The sequence below is a fragment of the Ostrinia furnacalis genome, unplaced genomic scaffold (assembly GCF_004193835.3).
Source record: "Ostrinia furnacalis isolate ACB-3 unplaced genomic scaffold, ASM419383v2 OfSCF3352, whole genome shotgun sequence".
Taxonomy (NCBI): Eukaryota; Metazoa; Arthropoda; class Insecta; order Lepidoptera; family Crambidae; genus Ostrinia; species Ostrinia furnacalis.
This window is the reverse complement of record NW_021133591.1, coordinates 123,181-148,426: the sequence shown is the minus strand read 5'-3', so window position 1 is coordinate 148,426 and position 25,246 is coordinate 123,181. Positions and strand designations below refer to the sequence as shown.

Here is a 25,246-nt window from a genome sequence, read left to right as displayed (position 1 = left end):
GCCGCCAGCGCCGCCGCCGCCGCCAGCAGCGCGCCGCGCGGCACGCCCACCAGCGCCGCCGCCGCCGCGTCCGCCACGCCGCACGTGCCCGTCAGCTCGTCCGCCGCCACGCGCCGCAGCGCCAGCGCCGCCGCCGTCCACGCGCCCGCCCAGCCCCACGCCAGCGCGTGCAGGTACGCCGCCGCGCGCTCCAGCGCCTCCGTCGACCACTCGCTGGCCGCCGTCAGGTACCACGCCACGCACGCGTTCGCGAACCACGCGTCCGCCGCCAGCGTGAAGTAGTACGTCAGAGAGAAGAACGCCACGCACGTCGGCGACGCGAGCCCGTCCACGGCGAGCGTCGGGCCCGCGCAGGAGACGAGCCGCGGGCCGAGCCAGCCGCGCGTCACGTGCGCGAGCGCCACGACCGCGTGGCAGGCGGCCGTCCACACGACGGGCCGCTCGGGGTAGCGGTAGCGCGCCGGCTCCGCGCAGAACGTGAGCAGCGCGAAGGACGTGGAGAGCAGCGAGAGCCAGGCCAGCGCGGTCATCCAGATCTCGGCGGCGCGCTTGTCGGCTGCGCCGTAGGCGGCGTGCTGCGCGCAGGCCGGCCAGCAGTCGCCGGCGGGCGCGCGCGCGTGCGCGGGCGGGCAGGCGTGGTCGCGCGGCTCGTGGTCGCGGAAGGGCCAGCGCGGCGGCGGCGGCTCGGGCGCGGGCTCGCTGGCGTTGGGCGGCCGCATGCACAGGCGCTTGTCGGCGCGGCGCGGGAAGGCGGCGCAGTCGAGCGCCCCGGGCGGCAGGCGCGCGCCGCAGTCGGCGCCGACGGCCTCGCACAGCGCGCGGCAGGCGCTCACGGAGCCCGACACCTGCTCGGAGCACAGCGGCGCGAACGCCGAGCACAGCAGGAAGCGCGCGTGCGGCGAGCAGCCGCTCGACAGGACGTCCGCGAATGCCACCATCTGAAACGAAGAGAGGACTCGTGAGAATGGAAGGTCGGAGCTGATAACCCTTTGGGCGGGGAACTTAGCTAAATATTCAAAGTTATGCGGCGTCGAGTTCGGGGCTGTCTACGGTATTATTAAATCGTCAAGCGGCCCGAAGGGCGGCGTTCCCAGGCCGCGCCGCACAAAAAGCTTCAAATGAGTGGTCTCGAGACAATGGCAAGGTCGCCGCAGCGACTTGTTTTTGCCCCTGACGGATGTCACGCAACCGAAAAGAGTTGACGCGTTAACTTGGGCTCGCTCGACGGTTTAGAAGGTACCGTATTTAAAAGAATTCGTGACAACATCTTTAAGTTTTATAGTCCCTATCTTTAGTTTACAGAATATTACAATTATCTTGCCACGTTATTGGTTCATAAACTAGGTACCTAATCCTATCTTATGAGAATTTTCAACGGAATTTGCAAATCCATTGTGCAGAATTGATTGAACTTGAGCTTTAAACAAAACCGCTCGGTTTGCGTAAAATAATATCCCCATATCCAGCAGATAGTATTACCGCGCAGGTAGCGCGATCCGAGGCAATTATTCTTTGCGTTTTCAATGCGCCCGCGCATAATTGTCGTTTGCCGCAAAAACGCTATTCACAGAACGCCGGCCTTGGATTACGCGGTAGCTGCAAAAACATGTAATGCCGAATGATAATGATGATGACCAGCCATTTGGTTAGCTGTGCCGGTGGCAGAGACTTATTTTGCGTTAAGTAATTTTTTACGAGACCTAATGACAGCAAAAATACACACTTTACATGTACGAGTCCTAATGGCTCATCGTAGTTGCACTGGACTCTCGTTAAAATATCTATTAGGAACCAAATGTACTCGTAGTCTAAGAATGAGTTGTTTTATTTTTGCAATTAACATGTAGACTGACTGAAACGATTTGACTGACTAGGGTCGGCTTTTACCTACATAGGTACACCTTTACATTTTACAAACATATTAAAATACATAAAGATAACTCTACCAGCTAGAATAGAAATAGATCTCAGTACCTGCAATAAACAAGATCAAACCAGAAGGAGTAGGTACCTAATAAACTCGCAAAATAATAAATCTGCTCGGAATATTAAACAAAGTGAAGTCCATTTCATATCTAGAGCGCTATTAGAGCTTCCTCTGTAGCGGTTATCAGAGTGCATTACCGCAGCAAATCTAAATATATAAAAGGAGAAACTGACTGACTGACTGACAGATCAACTCACAGCCTAAACGGCTAAACGTAGGCACTTGAAATTTGGAAGGGACGTAGCTTAGGTACCGTAGAGGTGCACTAAGAAAGGAATTCCCGAAATTCCCACGGGAACGGGAATTAGCGGGAAAAACGGGATTCACGCGTACGAAGTCGCGGGCGGCCGCTAGTTTTTTATAAATGTTGTGCTTTAGAGAGTCGAGAGTATAGCAGATAATTAGTCCATCGTGAGCAGAAATTTGTCCACTAATAGCAAAATTCGTTCAAATTATAGTTTTAAAGTTATTAGGAAAAAACAGATTTTGCTGGGGTAATGTTTCAAACATTACCCCAGCAAAATCTGTTTTTTCCTAATAACTTTAAAACTATAATTTGAACGAATTTTGCTATTAGTGGACAAATTTCTGCTCACGATGGACTAATTATCTGCTATACTCTCGACTCTCTAAAGCACAACATTTATAAAAATTTTGCTGCGGTAATGCACTCCGGTTATCACACTTCAAAGGGTAGCGAATCGGACTCGTTCAATAAAGCAAATGTTCAAAGATAAGTCTTGTGTTATAGATACGTCACTTTGATCACTCCAAAGCGCTTTGATGTGTCTTCAAAGAACCTCGGATGATTACAGTTCGAGTACACTATATCATTTATTCGGTTTACTATAGAAATTCAAGAATAAATATTTTTTATTCTCGCTTATATTATCTCAGAAGATCTTTGAACAGGACAAGATAAAGGCCATTCATAAAAGTTAAAGCGAATAACGTTAAAAAACCAAACAAAATTCCGCGTCTTTTTAAGGCGGGGATTAAGTAAACGCAACAAACATTTTTACCTGCATCTATCCCATTACAGAACGGTAGATTGCACTCAAAGTAAAGTATCTTTGTTATTTTATAAAAACCGTTTTTGTTAAGTTAACAATTGAGGATAAACACGCGTGTTTGCACTCGAAAGAGGTTCGGTGCGGTGTCCGTTTACTAAAGTCTTCTTAGGGTAAACTATTACTTACAGTTATTTTTATGTGTCGTTCGTTCTTTGACGGCCCGACCATGTGTAATACCGTTGTTATGTTTACACAATAAAAGTGCACATGTTTAACTTTGAAGTTCAGAGAAAATTATTAAAACGGCGCCGCGGCGACATAAACGATTCTTGTAACTCTACATGGGTTAATTTTCAGGGGCCATTATAATGTGAGAAGTAGGTAATATGTAATGTGCTTAGGGATATAAAACCTATTGGTGTAACTTAGTAATAAAACCGTAATAGGTAGTAATATTAATTAAAATAAAGATTTTAGATCCGCATGCAACCCCGTTTGTTTTCTGTTGTGTTTGAAATCGTCGCATTTAAAAGTTCAACAAACTACAAAATGAAACAGTCACAATTTAAAGAACAACTTACTTTTATAGCTCCTAATATTTTGTGTAAAAATACAGACCAAATACAAGTAGGTAAGTTAAAATGGCTACATTACCTCACTTTTTTGAATGAAAAACGTAAAAATCCTTCGTTTAATCTTGACATTCCTGACAATGGCCGTAAGCACTTAACCTTAACAAATATTTGGCCACTCGAGTGGAATCGGATGTTTTAGATCATACAAGCGTCCATTGATACTGTACTCCTAAGCTTTCAATAACCAATATCTACCTTAGTCCTGCGACATAGAAGCTATTATAATACTCCTATACCTTGTTAAACTTACTTCGAATTGTTTACTTTAGTTAATCCATCGGGCTAGTCAGTTCTCGGAGTCGGTATTATTTATTTGCTTGAATAAATAGCGGCCATAGTGATTGATGTGATGAAACCGAGAAGTACGTACAGTCAACCTTTTAGCTCTGTTTCTTTCATTGACTGTGACTGGTTTATTTCTTCATAGCTTTTCCATGAAAAAATAACTATAACTTAACTAAAACAAAAGTAGAGGAGTATAACGTTAACAGTTCGTTATCTAGGTACCTACCTACTGATTTATCTAAATATACAGCAAATTGAAAATTATCACAATTTTCAGGATTAAATTGAAGTAAATATTTTTTAAAGTTATAGGAAATAGTGGTAATAGCACAGAATAATAATCGGTAATAGTGTCACTCAACTATCTAATTTCACTGTAAGAAAAATATCATAAAAGTTAAGATCAGTCTTTTTGGAAAAGACAAGTGCCAATTGTGAGAATTCTAAGAGTAGGTAAACCCGGATACAAGTTTCCGCGGCGAATTGTGCGCACGCGTCTGTGTCGGCCCCTTTGAGATTTTACCTGGATAAGATAACTTTACAATATGACGTAGATATGCCGATCCCACGCTGTAAAACAATTTGATCGGAAACAGGAGGGTATAAAAATAAATTAATATATCTAAGAGCAAAATTCCTGAAATTTAATCATAGGTATTGTTACGAAGTGTTGTATGTGCTCAACTTTTTTACCTTTGAATTATTAGGATATAGGTACCATTAATATTTATAGCGTTTTCTTTATAGCTCTTCCAGGTCTTTTATATTAAGTAGGTATTCTCCAAATAAAAGCCCATCTCTACATAGATCAAGTCAAATATTTTCCAATGTTTGTAACGTTATTATTGTAGGTACCTACAAATAAATTGTAAAAATGTATTGTAAAAAAATCGATGTGTCAATTAAAAAATATTGTGCTTGTCGTACCTAAGACTCGGAAGCACATGTAGTATCATAAGGTGTTTCAAGTTACTACTTCCCGGGATAGATACAATTACTTGTTATTTTATAATGTTGTAATATAATACTTATTATACCTGCAAACTAACCCTTGTTTGAAGTCGTACGTGCTTCATAATAACTCAAGGTAAAGTACCCATCGTATGATGTATGAGGGACTATTTTAAAAACGCTATAAAGAACCGGGAAGATGAATGGCCTGTACCAGAATACTTTAAACAAAATATTGAACTTCATGTCTTCTTTGTAGGCGAATGATCCAACAACAAAGGACGACAGTCACGACAAAAAAGAATTAATTACCGAGTGGTTCCGAAAATAGCCGCAAGAGAGCGCCCTCCGCTGCGCCGGCGCACGCTTTGATGTCACGGACAGCGGACGCAGTCACGGTAACACAGTAAAGTACTCTTTTTACCTACCTACCGACTCGTTTGAAATTCGAATGATCGAATCGGTAATTTCAAATTTGACATTTGAACTGTCACTTCCTTTTCCGCTTTTGTTTAGTTGGTGGCAGACATGTGACCACACTTCGTGTTGATTCTTTCTTAATGGCTGAAATGACATTTCCGCAAGCCAATATTATTTGTGGTTCTTCACTGGTGACAACAATATAATGGAAATTGAAGAATAATTAATTAATAGAAATCACAAGAAAGTAAGAAGTACCGAATGTGTGCGTATATTTACGTTTACGAATTGTTTGGTGCTGAACTACCCACAAAAAGTGATTTTTATTATTGTGCAATATTAAAAATGTAGGTCGTCCGAAAAGTGACAGCAGTCATAGAATAACAAACGTGCGTATTCCTTTCCTGTATTTTATTTTGAAAAACATTATTGTTAGATTGAAATAGATAGGACAGTGTTGGTGCTCGTTGTGTGCGTTTAAAGTGCAGTGATATACCTAGAAGAAGTGGCAGTACTCCGTTACTACAGGTAAGTCTTTCTTTTATGCACTCTTTTCTCTTGAGCTTTCTTGCAATGAATAGATAAATGAATTATCGTCCTGTTTTTATCGCATTACCGGTCGAGCAAAGCGTTTTTACTATCGCCGCATCTGCTTAACATATCAAGTAACACAAGGGCTTCAGAATGGAATCACTTTCCCTCCGGTTTTTATGGGCCGTAAAGAGTTATGTTTTTGATGTCAACCCCTCGCGAGTTATTAATGGCCGCTTTGATCACTATTAGGGTTGCCACCCGTACTTCGAAATAATTAGTTCGTGATGACACTCAAAGTAGACAAAGTTCGCAACATGTCTTTGTTATTACAGTTGGAATAAGGTTGTGTTGTCAACTTTTTGAACATTTTGTGTGTCACGAACTATTTGACGCTGACTGTACTTTATAATTTACTTTATTTCGCATGTTTTGAATTCTTTGGGATTTTGAAAAGTTAAGTCGTAAGTACTTTTTCGTTTAACAAAATTTATCGATTGGGACTGAATCGATGTCGCCACTCGCCAGCGATAAAATAAATGGTACGTACGGTATGTTGACTTGACACTACGCACTTTTTTTCTTACCAATAATAAATCAATGTATTTTTAATGCAAAAAAGGTGGCAACCCTAATCACAATGCGCCTGCGCCTTTGAAGTGCTCGTCACGCTTGACGGGAAAGTTCGGAAACCAAGATACTAAGTTAAGTTTCATAAATAAATAACGTGCATTAATATGCTAATAAAAACAATTACAATTACCGACGTCCATAAAATTATGTTGTCGGGCTTTTTATGTCAATCAATCAATGAAATATACGGCAAATTTATTAATACATACGTAAATACTATTCTTGTAAGTACGTGATTTAAATCGGTAATGTTTGGTAAAATGAAATTGATTTCAAATTATACTTGACATAATTTATTAACATTATTTATTAACATTAGCATTGTTTATATAAAAACTAACACGAGTTCTGTCCTACATTCTAGGTACGCAGTTTCTTTACCAGTTTTGGTGTCACAAAGCGCTCTCTAAGAAATTCTCAAGGGAGCTTTAACATTTTCACGGGCATTTTCTATAACATAACTCAGAAAGTCTATAAGTGGCCTCATTCCTTTAGTAGGTAATTTATTCTTAAAACTAGTTTGATAAAGTCCTATATTGTTAGGATTACTATGTGCCTTAGGCCTAAAACACACGGCCTGAAACGCAACTGCAACGAAACTGCAACTTCTAGTTACTTTCGAGTTGCATCTAAGTTTCTGCCATAGCGTCCGTTGAGAGACCACACAGTCTGGTCTGTGTTGCAGTTTCGTTGCAGTTGCGTTTCAGCATATGTTCTGGGCCTTAGATTCAACTCTTTCGTTTCCAACCCCCTAACTCATAGAAATTAAAACAAATGAATTTAAGCTTGATGGGATGGTGGGTGTGTATGCAGAGAAGGCTTGTGTCCCTACACAAAGTCGAATCCGTGTTCTCATTCATCACCCCCTGGTGATGAATGAGAACACGGATTCGACTTTAGACGATACCTACTTTGGTTGCCTGTGCAGTCACTTTCCGCGAGAGAAACCTAGACACAATACCTAGAAGTTTCATTGATTGATGACCTTTTATAATGCGAACGGCTAGGGACTGGAATTTGTTGCCTGCTGCTGTCTTTCTCGAAGACTATAATCCGGGCCTTTTCAGGGCGAGAGTAAATAGGCACTTGCAGGGCAGATATGTAGGTACCATCCTAGACTGCATCCCACTTAACATCAGGTGCGATTGTGTTCAAATACCTGCCTTGTTATGCATAAAAAAATATGACTGCTATAGTGTAGCCGTTCACTGCCGCGAAAGAGTTAAAATAAACTTTTGGGAATATATCCACTTATCCCGGTTTATTTTAATTACCTTGTGATATTCCCAATCAGACAAACAAGCATCAAAGGGTCGGCGCAACCGTGGCTTGGCGTTTCTTAATCTGTTTAGTAAATACGCAACTGTGGCGTGGCGTTTCTTAGTTTGTTTAGTAAATACGCAACCGCGAATATTACGAGCTGAGAATAGTGGCTGCGTTCTGGTTAAATGAAGCGTTTTAGAAATAAACAGCAGGATGGTTGAGGTAGTGATATGATTTATGAAGTCGTAAAGGTTTTAAAGAGCTTCTGATATAATATTTATGGAGATCTTAATTTTTGAGCGTCTTCATCTTGAGAATGTGTTTAGGAGTTTAATGCACCTACCTAAGTACCTATTTAGTAACATGAATTCAAATAATTAAGAAAGAGAGCCTTGGCATACATTTTCATATTTACAGTGCATGTTTTAAACGAGATCTTTACCATTTGCATTTTTGTCGATACTAAATTTTGATTGATTGCATTACGATATTTATGACAGATGGTACACACCACTGCTCATTAGACTTTACATTTTTGTTTCAAAATAGCCTCTATTACAACTCTTTAAGACCACAAAATATTTAACTTAACATGCAATGTCTGAACATACTCATTATATCATCATATTCAAAGGTACAGGACATATTGTAGAGAGAGCCAGAGCGCTTAGCAGGAATTACCTACGAGTACCCAGTTGTTAGTTCATGTTTTATATTTGTTTCATACTAGCCAAAAGTATTTACCACCCTTTACTGGGCTATAAAATTGGTATATTCCAGATCGTTATATTTAAAGCCGCGTGGTAGCCATCAATCCGCGCGCGCGCACCATAAACGTAGCTCGTTGTTCCGTTAATAAACGCGAATGCGTCCATCGGCAGCTGCGTAACTTTACAACTTACAACTGATTTTTTCTGGGCGAGGCGATAAAACTATAGAATAGAGGATATAGTGAGAGGGAACGAGAGAAGTTGAAGTCAACTTCAGTTCCTATAAGAAGAACTATTGTACAAAAGTAATGAACAGTGATACATGTTTTACTTTACGCCCTTGTGACGACAGTGCCGACATTTTTGACTGAGGTGTAGAGTTTTATAGAACTTTTACATGAAAATGTTTTAGGTGGGATACACATTTCAAAAGCTTGTTGATCGATCCTTAACTTCGACCTCTTCCTATGTTCTTCTGACTAATTTCGTTGTGGGCCCAATGACAGTTTAACTTCCCCGGGACAAACTTGACCATCACTGGGGGTTTTTATTGGCAGGCACGTGTAGAACCTGGCTACAAAGGGCTTGCAGTGGTGGGAACGAGAATTGGAACAGGCACAGGAGATGCAGCAGTCTGATGGCCATTAGACTTTCAGCTTGTCTGTACCCGCTGTCGCTACTTCTTATGTTGGACCAGCATTGAATTGAAACATGGGAGCGCCCGGTGCCCATCAAAGTGATTGGCGGGCGGCTTACGGCGACACGCGCGCCAAATTTACGACGCGCGTTTTATGGCCTTCCTAATCAACAGATGAATCGTGTAGTGGAAGCCGTATTTTAATCAACTTCTATTCAAGAGCCGAATTAATGGGTTTTCGCTCGATTTTTCTGTGAAATCGAACATTAAAGTGCTTTACTAATAGCCTAGTGGGAGCGTTGTTTTGTTGCCTTGCTGACCTACAACGTGAATCACCATCGGCGTTATTTATTCTGATAGAGTTACGCCAAACTTAAATGTATTTTAAGCACAATTGCGTTTGTAGAGCATGTAAATTAGCACGTATAACAAGAAGGTTTAACAAGTTATGCTAAGTGTTTTATGTGTGGGCCAGTTTAGTTCAAGAACTAGATCCCAGCTGCATTAATTGGAGCCCAGACATGACAATTAGGACGGGAGCGTTTCAGACATGACTCCCAGGCTAATTACATGTCTCTCACAGAAAGATTAGCCTAATGCTCCTATTACTTTAATAAAAACAAGGACGAACATATTCCCTACATGTTCAAACCGGTATATCTGGTTATTTTTGCTTTATTATTTAGCACAAGCAATTTACAGTTTAATGATAGATGTTACACGATAAAACATAAATACATGAGCTACTACTTTTATGGAATTACATAAATAGCACATGTAAAGAGCACAGAATAAGTGGCTGGCGGCTTGTTGTTCTTGAAGTTGGTAATTTAACATGCATGTAGAGCTATCTACTATCCAGTTTGATCTACTTTACTGAGCTCTGGGAAGTGGAACGTGCATGCGCGTAAAGATCTTGATAGAGCTATTGTTGCCACGAAAGAAGAAATTGAAAAGAGGCGTCTAGTTTCAAATCCCGCTAAAACGATTTAGATAAGATTTCGAGAAATTGAAAAAAACCGCTTATCCATATAGCTTTGGCCTTAGGCAAAAAAAAATATGATACGAATTATTATTGTCATCTGGCAATACTAACAGTAATTGCTATTTATCTTTAAATTAAATATAATTTGAATTATAATGAAAACTATTTTCATTTTGGCGTATTTTGTTACGAACATTCCGTTTTAATGGGATTTGAAACGGACATGTTGTATTTTAGCGGGATTTGATAAGAGCAAATTATGAAGCAACCACGTTATAAAAAAATCTCCATACTGATTTCGCAGTCACGTGACCAAAATACCGTGCTCCCATTGGTCAATCAACTTTTAGAGGGTTTTGAAAGAAACGGACGGCGTTTTAGCGGAGTTTGTAACACAAACCTAATTTTAAGTGCTAGTTTAGTAGTCTTTTAGTGTATTTTGATCAAAAATGATTGAACAGTATGATGAAAAAATTGCAGTAGCATCATTTAGAGATATAAACAGAAATTAGTTGCAGGAGCGTTTTAGCGGGTTTTGAAACTAGACGACTCAAAAGTCAACTGTCACGAGAATAGTCTATCCCAAAAATAAGCAATCACTACTGCCTTGTTATGAATGTCTAGCGACTGCTTTTGATACATGTTTCTTTCATGTGTGACACAAAAACATAAAAAACCTCATCGAGTTTAATTTATTAAATAATGAATTCAAAGCATTAGTGCTTTCGGCAATGATCAAAACTACCGACCTTCGTAACATAAAAGAAGACATTATGTTAATACCTGAGATAAGCTGCCGATACATGTAATGAATACTTTAAATTCATACGAGTGAGCTTCGTTATTTGACGTTTGACGATACCATCTAATGTTTTCTCGTTGGTTTGTAACTTATAACGAAGGCAGAGAAAAAGCGAGTCTGCCATATTTAGAGAGATAGAGAGACTGATAACGGTAGAAAGGGTACGGTTATGCCAAGTTATTGAGGGGCAATGAGATGGTGAATGGAGAAAAAGATAATAAGCATGCATCGTGCATTTAGATGTTTAGAACTAACGCTTCGGAATATCCGTGTGTTGGAAGATTTAATGTTTTATTAATCAGTAAAGCTGGAATCTTATGCCGTGGTTAAGGCCTACCTTAATGTCTGTGTATGTTCATACAGTTACAGAGGGCAGCTGTGACTGAAAGTCTTCAATATTCATCTTTTTATCTAAAAACAGTGCCATCATTTCCAAACTGAACCGTGTGAAGTTTTTCACTACGGAACCCATGGACCTTTGGATGAGGAGCTTCAATACTAGCTCAAAGAACATCGTCTATGATGCCGCTACAATTAATAGCGCACGTAAAGCAAGATACGATAGTAATTGTACGGATCGCTTCCTAGTCGTAAAGCCGGGCATTTACACCTTACAGGATGCCCACCGCTATTACTGCCATGAATTAGCCGTCATTAAGCCAACTACTGCAATCTTGCGCAATTGTCTGCCTTTACCGTGCCGCGGGTGAGCGAAATTAGACTCTATTATCGTGTTACACGGGCTATTTGTGAGCTATCACGGATCGGTCACGACGCGGCCCGGTTATTACGAATTAGCCGCAGTCGAGCCCGAGACGGACCGGTCCGGATCTCCAGATTGTATCGCGGATATCGGAGGAAACGCGATGTGACACGCGGTCGGGTTTGATTCTGCGGAGGCTTTGGATGTTATGAGCGCTTACGATTTTTAAAAAACCGCTATGGAACAATAAATTAAGCATGAAGAGAATTACAAAAACGTCATTTCAATACAGTTTGGACAGATGTAGAATCTAGTCAAATGTTCATACAAAGCAATGAGCAATGAGCTATCTGTAGAGATCGGTAATCCTTAAAAACTGGTAGAGCTTTTTTCATTTGAGAAGATAGAGTTTGTCTTATCCAAAAACAGTTGCCAACCACTTCTGGATGCAAACATTAAACTTGACAGACGGATTAAGATCGTAACGTTGATTGTTGTCGAGATTAAACACTCGTTAGCGTTATCAGATCGGACATCGATGACGTTAATCTTTATAATTAAGTGTAAATTACCAATTAAATTGCTTAATTATTGATATGACGTAACCATCGTCAACAAACAATAGACGAAACCAGATTTAAAAAATTCTGAAGTAGGCAGTCAGCGTTAATTAGTTCGTGACACCCAAAGTGGTCGAAAAGTTAACACACAGCCTTATTCCAATTGTAACAAAGACGGCTGCGAAATTTTTGGCTACTTTGATTTACTATTTGACGATGGCTTTACGAGTAAGTTACGTGTTCTTGAACATTTACTAGCATTGTAAGCACAAATATTAAAGTCGCCGCTAAAAACAGCTTCACACCTATTAAACGTGCGCCCGCGCCGGCACATCACAGGCGACGTGTGAATTGTGCTGTCAACAGCCCATGCAAGCTGTCCGTGAGTAGATACAGAAATAACACTGGATATATATTTTTGATAAGTTTACATTTAAGTTTTTTTAAGAATCTTACCTACAACTGATACATAATACAATTTAATGCTGTTAACATTGTTGTTATAGCGACAGATTTAGGTAATGATGATACTAGTCCGACAGACTTACAGAAGAAGCCCTACCATAAATCAAACGTGGCTGAAAATATTGCTCTCCTGGGAACGAAAGGAAAAAGGAACCCAGAACCTCTGGGGGTCTGATATAGGTGGTCTTACCACTAGACCACGGCGGTTTAAGATGATTGTTAATATGTAACATTATTTTAACAGCTATGATGTTGCTACACCGCCTTCATAGCCGCGAGCTAAGCAAACTAAACTTGTATGACGATATAACTTTATGTATGAACATCCCAAACATTCTGTATTAATGGCTCTACTTTTCCCATTAACATTATTATACAAGATTCAAACCGTAACCTTTCTGGTTCGTAGTTAAATGGCAGTCAGTCTGCGCTCATTAATGATTCTTTTTTAAAGTGCAGTTAATGTTTTTACCGTTCCGTTCATTATTTATTATTCATTAAGCGTAAAAATACAGCAGTATACTTAAATACTAATAAATGTACTTTTATTGATCGCCACATGGTTTAAGGCGGCGATACACTTGCCAGCAACTGGTGCACTTTGTATACCAGTTCCTTGCACTAGTTACCAGCTGTTATTGTGTTCTAAGTTTAACAAATTGCATGCCTAGTAAGCAAGCACAACAATTCTTTTTCCATCTTTAAAGGCATACAAAGACGCAAATTGCATGCAAGTGTATCAAAATTGCACACGACGTTATCAAGCATGCAAGCTACTTTCCGTTTTACTGGCAATCCTCTTCTTTATATTTAATACATGTTTCATTGTCTGACAGCAATTGACATTGCCGAACCCGCTTTGCATGCAAACAATGCCTACATTAGACCCTTCTCAAAGCTCTCAAAATAAATTCGAAAGCTCTACATTCGGGAGACGCAATAAAACAAAGCTCCGCATTCCTCGGAGCTTATTATTGCGACATACTATGTTAAAGTATGTTCTCTTACAAAAGATAATTCAGCTTGCAAGGGTAGCCGCACACGGAACGTCTTTTCAGTTAATTTAATTAAAATTACATGAATTTTATAGGTCCCTCGATAATTAAATTAAGAAAGTACATCAACTTATTCCTGAATGCAAGAAGTATGTACAACGATTAAAATTTTAATTAAGTTACAATCAAGTGATTGTTAATTCAATTCATACAGCATACCTATTGCATTTATTAACCCATTTTTTAAAAAGTTATTACTTTTACTGTATTTAATTAAACTTACTTGAGCTTAATTTTTAATCTGCAGGGAATAAATAATGCTTTGTTTTAAAAAATATCAATTACCAACAGGTAGAGCGCAAAATAGAAGTGGGTAGACGCCCGTATTCACAAACATTACTATGAGGTCTCATAGTGCGCGTGGACGCACAGGGTGACACACGAACCAATCACAGAGCTCTATTCAACGCTTTGCGTTCGATTTGCTGCTTCACTTAAGCAAGTATCGTTTGTGATTACGGGCGAGGAGAGTGATCGAGCAAGCGTACGACTGACGCGTTACGTTCTGCTCAACGTCTAATTTGAAAGGGCCCTTAGAATACGAGTATATTGTTTCATGTTATGACACTTATCACTTGAGTCTAACTATTGTTTGTATGTAAAGTGAGCTTTAACCAACAGCAAGGCGCCACGGTTATCAGCTGATAACATTAATTGGGGCAGACTCATCCACGTTCCCTTCTCGTTGTCTTTTTAACATATGAATGACTAAAGAGATTTCTTTTAGCCACAAAAGAGTCTTGGATGAGTAACATGATATTTTCCTTGATAATTTGTAATCAATATTCAATTATTTACTTCATATTGTTACCTAAAATGATTTAAATAAAGAAACTTTCATGGGGGCTTCATTTAAAAGCTTTTCAAGTCACATTTTACCAAAATTCGCTTACGAACCTCATGATTGGGACAGATGCGACTGGTATTGGAATCGAACGCTTCAAAAAATGTCTCTTACGTATTCATTAGATTTACATTGTTGACAAACCCCACAACCAATATTGGCCCAGTTATATTTAACTACGCCGTAACCTTCGGTCTTGTCCGATCAAACTAAGTCAATTGACTTTGCCAAAGTTAAGGACAAACATTGCAAACACTCGGTCAACACTCAATATTAAGCTAACACCAATCGCTTTGGCGGTCTTAAACTTGCAACCAATATTTGCGAAGTTACGTCCGTTTACATAACATAAATAGAATAAATAATAAAATGTCCTGTAGATATGAATATAAATAAGATTAAAAATGTTAGTTATTGTAGTTGTACCTAAATCCATGACAGCAAAAAGTATGTTTTCTGTAAAGATCTTTATTTATTTAGTGGAGAGAATAAGAATGAAGATATAATCTTTATCCCTTGACGAGTTACACCATAAAATAAACTTTAACTTCATAGTACCAATGATGATAGCTACTAAAAATGATTCTGGCCACCAAAACGATTCATCACCTCTTTATAATCTTAAGGAATGTTGCGTAACAACTAAGATACCAAATTAAGGATGGTCTACATAAGAGAGCGGCTCTTCTATAAACTTAATTGATAAAACGTCTAATGAACTCTATCCAGCCTAATATAATATAAATGGATGTTCTCAAGGCGGGTGATCTAAATCATCGTGGGCCAATTAGACGTCCGAATTCATTAAGATTGTAATTTCCGTATCGAAAGCCTTAATAAAGCTCTGATTGGGAACCAGTACGGGAGATTACGATAACCTTTTATAATTATTGATGTGAATGAAGCTTGATAACTGAAGCTCACGACTGGTATTTAGTGATGTACCTACCGATTGCGATTAACGTCGATGGCTATCGATATATTTATTAAACACAGCGCGCGTTGTGTACGTTACTTAAATACTCATAAAAGCTCTGTTATAAGTAATATTTCAGGTAAAAGTTTTTGGATAAAAATGTAAAACTTTTTACTTACTGAAAATATCAAATTCAAATTCAAAATGTATTTATTTGGTAATAATAGCACTCAGCACAATAACCACCAAGGTTATAATGTAGTAATTAACTAATTATCCGACCTATTCGACAGGACAGACAATTAATAATATATCGATTAATTATTGATTTAAGATAGAAATAGGTTATTCTAGTTAATCCCAAATATGTTAAAAATGTGTTAAGAACTACTTAGACAACGTAGTGACTCACTTTTCTTCAATATTACGTATAATTTGATTTCGTTACAGTTTTATCTACCTCCGCCTCCCAAATCTATCGGGCTGTCCCGTCCCTAGCATACCAGCGAGATTTAATCTGTTTTATGGCGTTGAAGACGATTAGAGCTCGGATCGCCATCCATTAGCCATAACGACTTTCCATGCCGCGCCGCCTCGCAACACATGCCTCGGGTGTCTTTCACGGGTAATGCTGGCTTTTACCTCACTCATCAACGCAGTTGGCTATCACAGCAAAATTAGAAAGAGTTAGTAGACAATAGCAAAACTGTTTATTTTATCAATCAATCGAGATGAAAAATATAAAGCCAAGCCAGCTAATCATTTAAATGGGCAAATATAGAGATAGAGAAGATAGACAGTTGGTCAAAGATGTGTTGAAAGTGACATAATGTAGAGTGAAAACTAAACAGTACTAAACACTTAACTTTCGATGTGATGTGCCTTTCAAACTGATTTTCAAATAGCACTTTTAACTATTGTAATCGTCTCACTCATAGTGCCCTCAAGCATTAACTTTCATTATACGAGTATACCTGCTTAGAATATGTTTGAGATTGTGACCTAAGAACTTAAAGAAGATGATAGCTCTATCTATCCAAAGTAAGAAATGCGCCACAAAATGAATAGCACCCATTGTGCTCGGACGACGACCTCCAGAATCATGTGAGTTTTCGATAGCCAGTGTTCTATATTTTATGGCTCTCCGCGTTCCTTAGAAAAGCATTTCGCCTCCGGCTCTGGGGCCATTGTTTTGCTTCTTTATAGCCATTGTATGAATCTTTATCAATATTCTACAGTCTTTAATTTATACGTTTTTGTTAAAGGGGTTGGTTGATTTGTATCGGAGAAAGCTAATTACTTATTTAATTAAATTACTTACTTTTAGAGGTATGATTACAAAAATTACATCGCTCCGCTGATAAAGCAATCAGCGTAATTATAAATGGAAATTCAGTTTTTGCTCGATTCTATGTTTTTTCATACATAAAGGGGTTGCAATAAAAATATTCAGTACCATTGGTAATTAAAGTGCGCATTATGTTTTTATGGTCGGTCCCTGCAAAGGGCGGCCATAACGCATGCGCGGCCCGTCGCGTGTAATTGACAGGAGAACGAGCGCGCGCTGTCGTGAGCGCCGATAAATACTTTTTAATGGTTGTTTATGCGCGCGCGGCGAGCCTTCTAAGGCTGACACTCCATTGACAGAGCTATGGCTTGTAGCTCGGCCCCAGAAAAGACTGAGCTACACTTGATTCTAGAAAAAATATGCGTCAGAAAACATATCACTCTGTAACTCTAATCGTCAAATAAAGGGACTCCATAGAGCAACTATTTAAAATAAGTAGGACTTGGTTTTACAAATAACATATTTATTACTGAAAAACCTTTTAAAAATGTAGAGGAATATATTTCACAAGAGTGAATAATGTAATCGTAAAATTTTGCGATTTAATAACGTAATGCATACTCTATTTTCGTAGTATGAAAACTCTACCTGTGTGCTCGTAGCTTAACCTCAAAGACGTGCCCACGGAGCCTACCGGGCAACGCGCATTTTAAATGCCCCAATGTCGGACAATAAAATGGCGGACAGGTTAAAGAATAAAGAATCAGCTGCACTATAATTGGGTCTAATAATTTCAAGCATTTGATAGAGTCGAGCACGTGTGTGTACAAAGTTCTGCAAATTGCTTTTTTGCGTAGAGAGTAAGCTACGTTAAATGTTCAGCTGTGGAACGTGAATTTTTTACTATAGACAATTTTACATATATTATCATCATTAGACTTCACAAGACTTCAGAACATGCACCCTACTAATGCTGGCCTCTATGTTCTGATGTTCTCTCATCAAACTGTACCTCAATCATGCATACGCCATGTCAGTGTTATGTTAGTGCAAATTAGTTTTATAGGGCGATTGGACTTCAAATTGATACACAGAATATGATGATAATGTCAAAGTTCTGTTATGTCATGTTTGTCTTTCCGTCGCTAATGCCGGCTCCCGTAATAATTACTGTGTTGTTAATTTATTAATTAGACAGGGATAGGCTGACCTAATGACGCCGACTAGAGAAAGGTTAAAGTGACAATAATATAAATATTCTGTACACTTTAATTAGAGACAGCCTAACCTTTGCTGGAATCATTTGCATTGACTTTAAAAGAAATTTCGTGGCCTTACGCATTTTGAACTAAAATTCTCGTACTCGTAGCAGTGAAAATAAAAAAAGGTATTTGAGTTTTAACAAAATGTTTTTAACTTATTTAAAAATGTTTTAGTAATAGAATGTGTTTCTTTAATTGGCTTATGTTCAAGTTGTATCTTCCTGCACATTTATGTACAATTTAATGCTGTTGAAACATTGTTAAACAAATAAAATAAAATAAAATAAAATACACTACTGCTTTTTTAGAAGTGACTTTTGATATAAGAGTAGATAGAATTTTAAGATAGATATTTTTATAAAGCCTGTCGTCAAAGATAAATGTGAAGATGATTTCCTTTAAACGGGACCTTAACATTACCACATCTGTCCATCTAAACGTTGCAACATTGTAAGCTTCATCTTAAAAACACGTACACAAGCTTACATTATGGAAATTCAAAATTAATATTCATTAAATCGATTTGTATCTTTTCAGTTTTTTTTTTTTTTTTTTTATCCACAACGAGGAAGCTCTTGGCCTGTATCTCACCTGATGGTAAGTGACGATCAGGCCGAAGGTGGGAGCGAGCTTCACCCGGAATCCTCAACCACGGAGGAACTGGCTATCTTACCTCTAACTGTCGGAACACAATAATGCTGTTAACATTGTTGTTATGGCGACAGACTTAGGTAAGATGGTGGTAGCTAGCCAGGCGGACTTAGAACAAGCCCTACCACCAACCAAACCGAACAGAAAAATCTGCCCCCACTGGGAATCGAACCCGGGACCTCTGCGTCTGAAGCAGGTGGTCTAACCGCTAGACCACAGAGGCGGTTAAACGTCAGTCAGTTTCACGAAAACTCAATCACAATTGCAACGAGTTTAAAGTAAGTTCGATAGAATTAAAACACATTGTAAAAGCTCAGTGATTTCGATTAAGCTCGAATCGATTTTAAATCGAATTCAAATTAGTATTCGAGTATTTAAAGCGAGTTTGGTTTTATTGCCTTTCCTGTGAACTGGGATTGTGACGGAGTTCAGCGGTTTCTTTTAAATGAGATGAATCATTTTATGGTTAATTGCAATGATCATTACTTTGATGACCTAACTTTTTATCTGTCATTTAAACCCCAGTTATTTAGCTACTCAAGCCTTCAGTTGCTTCAGTGCTTATATCTAATACAATCTACACTAATATTAAAATGCGAAAGTAACTCTGTCTATCTGTCTTGCTTTCACGCCTAAACCACTGAACCGATTTTGATGAAATTTGGCATAGAAATAGTTTGAGTCCCGGGAAAGCTCATATGATAGTTTTTATCCCGGTTTTTGAAACAGGGACGCGCGCGATAAAGTTTTTCTGTGACAGACAAAATTCCACGCGGGCGAAGCCGCGGGCGGAAAGCTAGTAGCACAGATACTATAATACTACTAGTAGTAAATATTTGAGCTACGTACAAAAAGTAAATGTACCTACCTACTTACGATTTGATCGGAATCTTTGGCGAAATTATGTTCGTTATGTTTTCGATTCCATTTCGATTTTTCAAGTTTTGTGTTTCTGCAAACTAAGAGAAAACTAACTTGAGTGTTTATAGAATAAGCATTCGTCGATTGAAAATTTCAAATATTCTTAAAAAAAACTCGTCTTAGTGCTTTAAGGAATAATGATCCTCTTACTATTGGCTTAAATATTGATCTTCGAATCAAACTGGCTCAATTTATTAGTCCGTCAATATAAATAAATATCTGTAATTATCAGATGCCTTTGGTCTCAAAACTTGTTCGGCTCTATCTTATGATACAATTTCGTAACTTCCGAGGAACTACGACTATCTCTGCCTTTATAAGGCCATAAAGCATCGGATCGCTCTCAGCGTGTCGGATCGGGAATCGAACCCGGCTAATTGGGCGGCATTCCTGGCCGCCCCCACCACCCACCAGTGGCATCAGTTAGTGTGCCATTTTTAATTTTAGGTAGATTAGATAATATTTATTTGTGAATAGGATTTGATAATCTTGTGAACGACTGTTGAAAACTCCTGAAACACCAATGAAATTTTATGGTTAAGTGATTCATTTTTTTTACTCTATTATCAGGTACATTGAATTTTGTAAATGTTCATTCTAGACTGCATCCAACTTAACACCAGGTGCGATTGTGGTCAAATACCTGCCTTGTTAGGCATAAAATGTACAATACAGATACCTACTCGAATACCTAGTAGAGGTGAAATGACCTCTATGTCGTGCGTAATGCTCTCTATACGTGTCATGCAATGCATTAAATGTTTTGTTTAAGATCAAATAAACGTTAGCAAACTTAGCTAACGCAAACTGGCGGCCGCATCTTTTGCGACTCTCCATTAAACATTACTTTATTAATAGAAGAACCGGCAAGATAAAACGAGCGTTGTTGTTTCCAGTCCTGATTGATGTTATAAACGTGATAGCGATTTAATTGCAGCGGGCAAAATGTATAATGATCATTAACAAAACCGACGGATCTACTAACGAATGCGGAACGATATTAATTGCGGGCGCATTTGATGAACCGATTGCAATGGCGCGGTATCTCGCATCGCGGCGCGGGTCGACGCACGCGCCGCAATAAAGGCAAAAGACGCAACTGCGCTCGCGCAGCCTTTGATCGCGCCGACAACCCCCCACCGCCCCGCAACCTTTAATAACAACTTTATTACCAGTAATTTGAGATTGTTAACGAATCAATTAAAACGCAGTTAAATAGACTTTACAAACGCCGCTAAGTCGATTAAACACAGATATTTCGCCGTCTAATGACGAGATTAAACTGGTAATGAGGATATGCTTTGTTAAGTTTCAAAGAAATCTATTTAGTTTCTTTGGCCGTTTAGTGTTACCAGGAATGCTTCAGTGTTGCTAAATTATGGTCTCATTATCGGTGCACGAACGGTTAACACAATAACGTTTTTTGTATCACGCAGCAGAACTGCTCGACCGCATGTTTCCGTTACCAGACAACAGACGAACATCAAGAAAATGCTATAATTTACCAAGGCTGGGAATGACTCGCGTTGCTGCGCCCGCGGCGCCCGCGCAGCCAAAACGGCAAAAACGACCGAACAAATTGGCCCGGCTAATTACCGCAGGTAGTCGCCTCACAGGCCGCCGCATTTCCATCATAAAAAGTGCTAAGTTATTCAAAACCGACGGCCATAAATATGACGTGTCCCCCCGATACGAATCTCCACTGTAATCGCGCCCAAATTGCCGATCATGATTGATCTCCCGCGTAATGTTACTTTTAAATTAGTTAATGAAGGCATTTTTATCAAAGTAATGTGCGGAGATGAAACATAAACGCTGTTGCTGGGGGCTACGGCTCGTGAAATGTTGCAAGGAAATTGTAATACTCCGTGCTTTTGTGATAAATTGTTGTAATCTAAGAGTAGCTCTTCATGAATCATGCATGCCGCTGATCACCGACATCTGAAATGACCCACTGAAGCGGTGATACGCGGAATAATGAAGAAAAGACATTTTGCAGTTTTGCATATTCCGAAAATTAAAATGTTCGTTATTCCTTAAAATCTTTGAAGTGCACAGAAGCGTAAAATATCCTTACAAACAGATACTGTCCCTATTGCACCGAGAGACCCCACCAAATCCTGGATGACATAATGGCCTTAAAACTTTCTTTCATCCGTGAAACACCGGGCCTTTTTATTCTTATAATACGCTCGCATACCTGCTCTAATGATAGGGTGCTCTTCAAAGAATACAGACTTCTCAATAACACCTCGGCGCACCTCCGGGGCGCAACAAAAAAAACCCGGACAATTTTAACACAATCCACAAAGGCACCGCCTAAATTAGGAAAATGGGTTATCAAATCTGCCGCCTGCGCAACACCAGCACCGACGCTATCTGAAACGTTTTTGAATGTTTATTGTTTTATTGCCGCGGAGATATCGGTCTCTAAAACGATATTGGTTACAGTTACGTTGTAAAATTTTACCCTTTTTGATATTCTAGTTCCGCATCGACTTTAAAATTTCGTTAGCCGTCCAGTGTTAATAGTGAGTGCGAGGGCATCATAAAATTGGCTCATTACCATCCCAGCGTGAGCTAAACGCCGGGCATTGTTGCTCGGCGTCTGTTTGGTCACCCATTCACACGTGTAAGAGCGACGGCAAACTACATTCTTATGTAACAGCTGCATTAAAAAAGGTGAAACATAACGTATGATTTATAGAAGCCCAGTTTGTGGCCGAGATGCTGCGGCGAATGTTACAAATCATCGGTCTAAGAGACCGCCCTAATTGCCTAATCTAGAGGTGAACGGCCGAGGCCGCAGCGCTAAATTAGATGGGAGCATTCGTGAATGGGCGGCCCACTGGCGAGATCATAAGATAGCCAGCACTTGTGGAGACTTAGAGGATTCTGTAAAAACGACAGTTGATCATATAGATAAACCGGCGAGCGACTGTGAGCTCAAGCATGCCGCAGTAAGGTCACGTTTACCACGCCAGCCGAAGAAGATAGGTCCGGTTAGAATTCATATAAGCAGGAACTGTAATTTGGAGTGGGATGAGAGAAATACGCTGGAAACGTGACTTTTAAAATGGAACAAGGAAGTCTGAAGAATAAAATTCTGATTCACTTTATTAGAGAATGAATTCAATATAAATTACACAATAGTATAACTTAAGATCGAATTAGATACGGTATCACACTGATATCCGTGCTATAATAGAGTCGGTGATTAGTGGCTAAGACCCTTATTGTCAATTAAGGCGAGCGGTCGGGCGAGTGCGGTGACGCGCGTCTTACATGTCAGCTTAGCGAAAATAATATAAAACTGAAGATATGCTAGATACAGAGCGTTTAAAGCGATGCCGCGATAAAGCCGCATTAGCCGATACACATCGGCACTCAAGGCGATAGCAACGATTCGATAACGTATATAAATAAAAGTAAATGGCTGCTCTTGCGTTATTGCGTTGTAAAGATATCGCTATCGTGCCCGATATTAAATGTATGAAAGTGCCGGTAGTGTGTTGATTTAATACTGTCGCACTCATAATAATTAGTGATGCGAATGTGCGCGATTCGGGGGGACAACACGCGTGTTTGCGTGAAAATATTTCGATAGGCTTTGGCTACTTTATCACAGAACTGTCATGGAATATCATGGGTCTTTCTAAAGAACTGACGGGAACAATGTTTATAGTTTTTAACGGGCTATTTAGATACATATGAAAATAACAGAACTGCTCCAAAATTCACGAAAATGTAGAGTTCATCAAAGTATTTTTTTAAATGAATCAGTCTTGATGAATCGTCGTCAGATTCGAGAGCAAAGAGTTCACCGCCTTAGTATTCTGTCAGTCAAAAAGGCAGCTGTCTGCTGCAGGGTGTTATTACAAGGACGGTACCACCGCTGCAACACTGTTGGCGGCGGCCCAAGGTTCGGAGCTCGCGTTTATCAACCGCGCAATCAATATCAAGTTTTATCGGCCCCTACACAGAAGCATATAAACAATGCAGGATTGATCTCTTGGCAAGACTGTTTTGTTCAGCCTAGAGCTTCTTCGTGTATTTTAGAAACATTTGTCGAAGTATCTACACGAAAAATTGAGCAGCAAATGTTTATTATTTAGCAATACAACTAATAATTTATCATTCCTAAATCATGTATCTCATGTGTCTAGAGTGCACGACACTGGATTTCGTTCAAGAATACTTTGAAAGTCACACGAGGAAACACGGTCAACAAAGCTTGTATGCGAGGCGAGGCTGATAAGGAGATAGCCTTTGAAGTCGCCGGCGATAAGTTACTTTGCTGTTATCGGCGCGTTTTGTTCGTCACCGGCCCATTGTCACGTCCGAGACGTTCTAGTTTTATGTGAGAATGTACGAGATGGACTTGAATTTACGAGTTCTTTTCAGTGGGAATGTGCAGGATTCTTTAATTCGTCGAGACATAGAGAACTAAGATAATGTTAGCTGTAATAGTTAATTTGTTTATGTCCATATTTGGTGGTAGAGGGTAGCATGTTTCGAGATTCAGATTCATCTTATAAACCTTTATTTAGAAGAACGTATAATTTCGGACTAACCGTCAAATGAGTCTGAGAATATTATGTCAATCAATCATGCCCTCGTGAGAAAATGTATTGTAGAGACACAATCAACTCGCTGACAAGCGTAACCCAACTTGAAATTCTAATCATCAACTGTCCAAAACTTGGCATTGACATTTCGCAACCCCGTTTGACTTCCGTCAATTCTCATGGGAACGCAGCAAAACAACAAAAGGAAGATACATGGTTCATGATACAGAATGTTTATGCAATGCTCCTGCTCCCCCCGGCTAAAGATCTGATATCAGTTGTACAAACCGTAAAAGTGGATCGAATATCTCTAATAAATCTACTTCCCTACATGGGGTTGTCGGCATTGAACAATTCCCCCTCTGAATTGCTACTGATTGTAGAGTTTGCAAAAATGAAGGGGTGAAAAACGTTGTTGCTATTGAAACTAAGTAACAACAAACCTAAAACTTTTGTCTCTATCAATGTTTGAATTTCGTCTGATCGTTGACACCTGTTTGATTGTAATATTGATAGGTGTTCGAAAATTTCACGGATTTTGAGTTAGTGTTGTTTGTAATTAATTGCTTTTTCATTATTTTTATGAATGTAGAGCTATCTGCAATCAAGCGATAACAATCCTTGATTGGTGTTCTTGTTAACACCTACAATACGTTTGAAAAGTTTTCCCTATTTCCTCGAATGCCAGAATTCTTTTCAGCAGTGGCAATGTAGGAAAATAGTTAAAATCTCGAGAAAGAACTTTTAAAACTTTTGTAAAACTGAACTTACCGCTTCTTCCGCTTCCTTCTGGTCCCTATGCCCCATCAGGTTGGGCATGGCAGTCCAATTGTATCCCAGGTCCTGGCACAGCGGCAGTTTGATCCTCTCGCACTTGCCACCTTCAGCCTCCTCCTGGGCCGCAGACACCAGACACGCACCAAACAGCAGAAAACAAATTATCCGAGCCATTGCAAGTTGTTCACAATACAAAAACACTAGTATCCTATTTCATAGTAAAGGTTTTAGTCACGAAATCACCGTTTGTAAACACTGGAGTTCGTAAACATGTTTTTTTGTTGTGCTCAACACACGTGCACGCTCCACGAGCGCTCGCAGCGGACTGATTTGAAATTCGAACGCGCCGCGGCTCGTCAAAGGCCAAGAAACGAAACCGGTCGC

General features: G+C 39.6%; 1 protein-coding gene across 1 annotated transcript in view; it reads right to left on the bottom strand.

Moving 5' to 3' along the window:
• The window catches only part of LOC114357788 (frizzled-9), a 25,801-nt gene extending 555 nt beyond the window's left edge, over positions 1-25,246 (bottom strand). The window contains 3 exon segments of the mRNA XM_028311575.1: positions 1-2; positions 5-938; positions 24,857-25,246. The exon segment at positions 1-2 is cut by the window's left edge and continues 555 nt beyond it. Of these exon segments, the coding sequence (XP_028167376.1) occupies positions 1-2; positions 5-938; positions 24,857-25,036 (1,116 nt within the window). The 5' untranslated portion in view covers positions 25,037-25,246.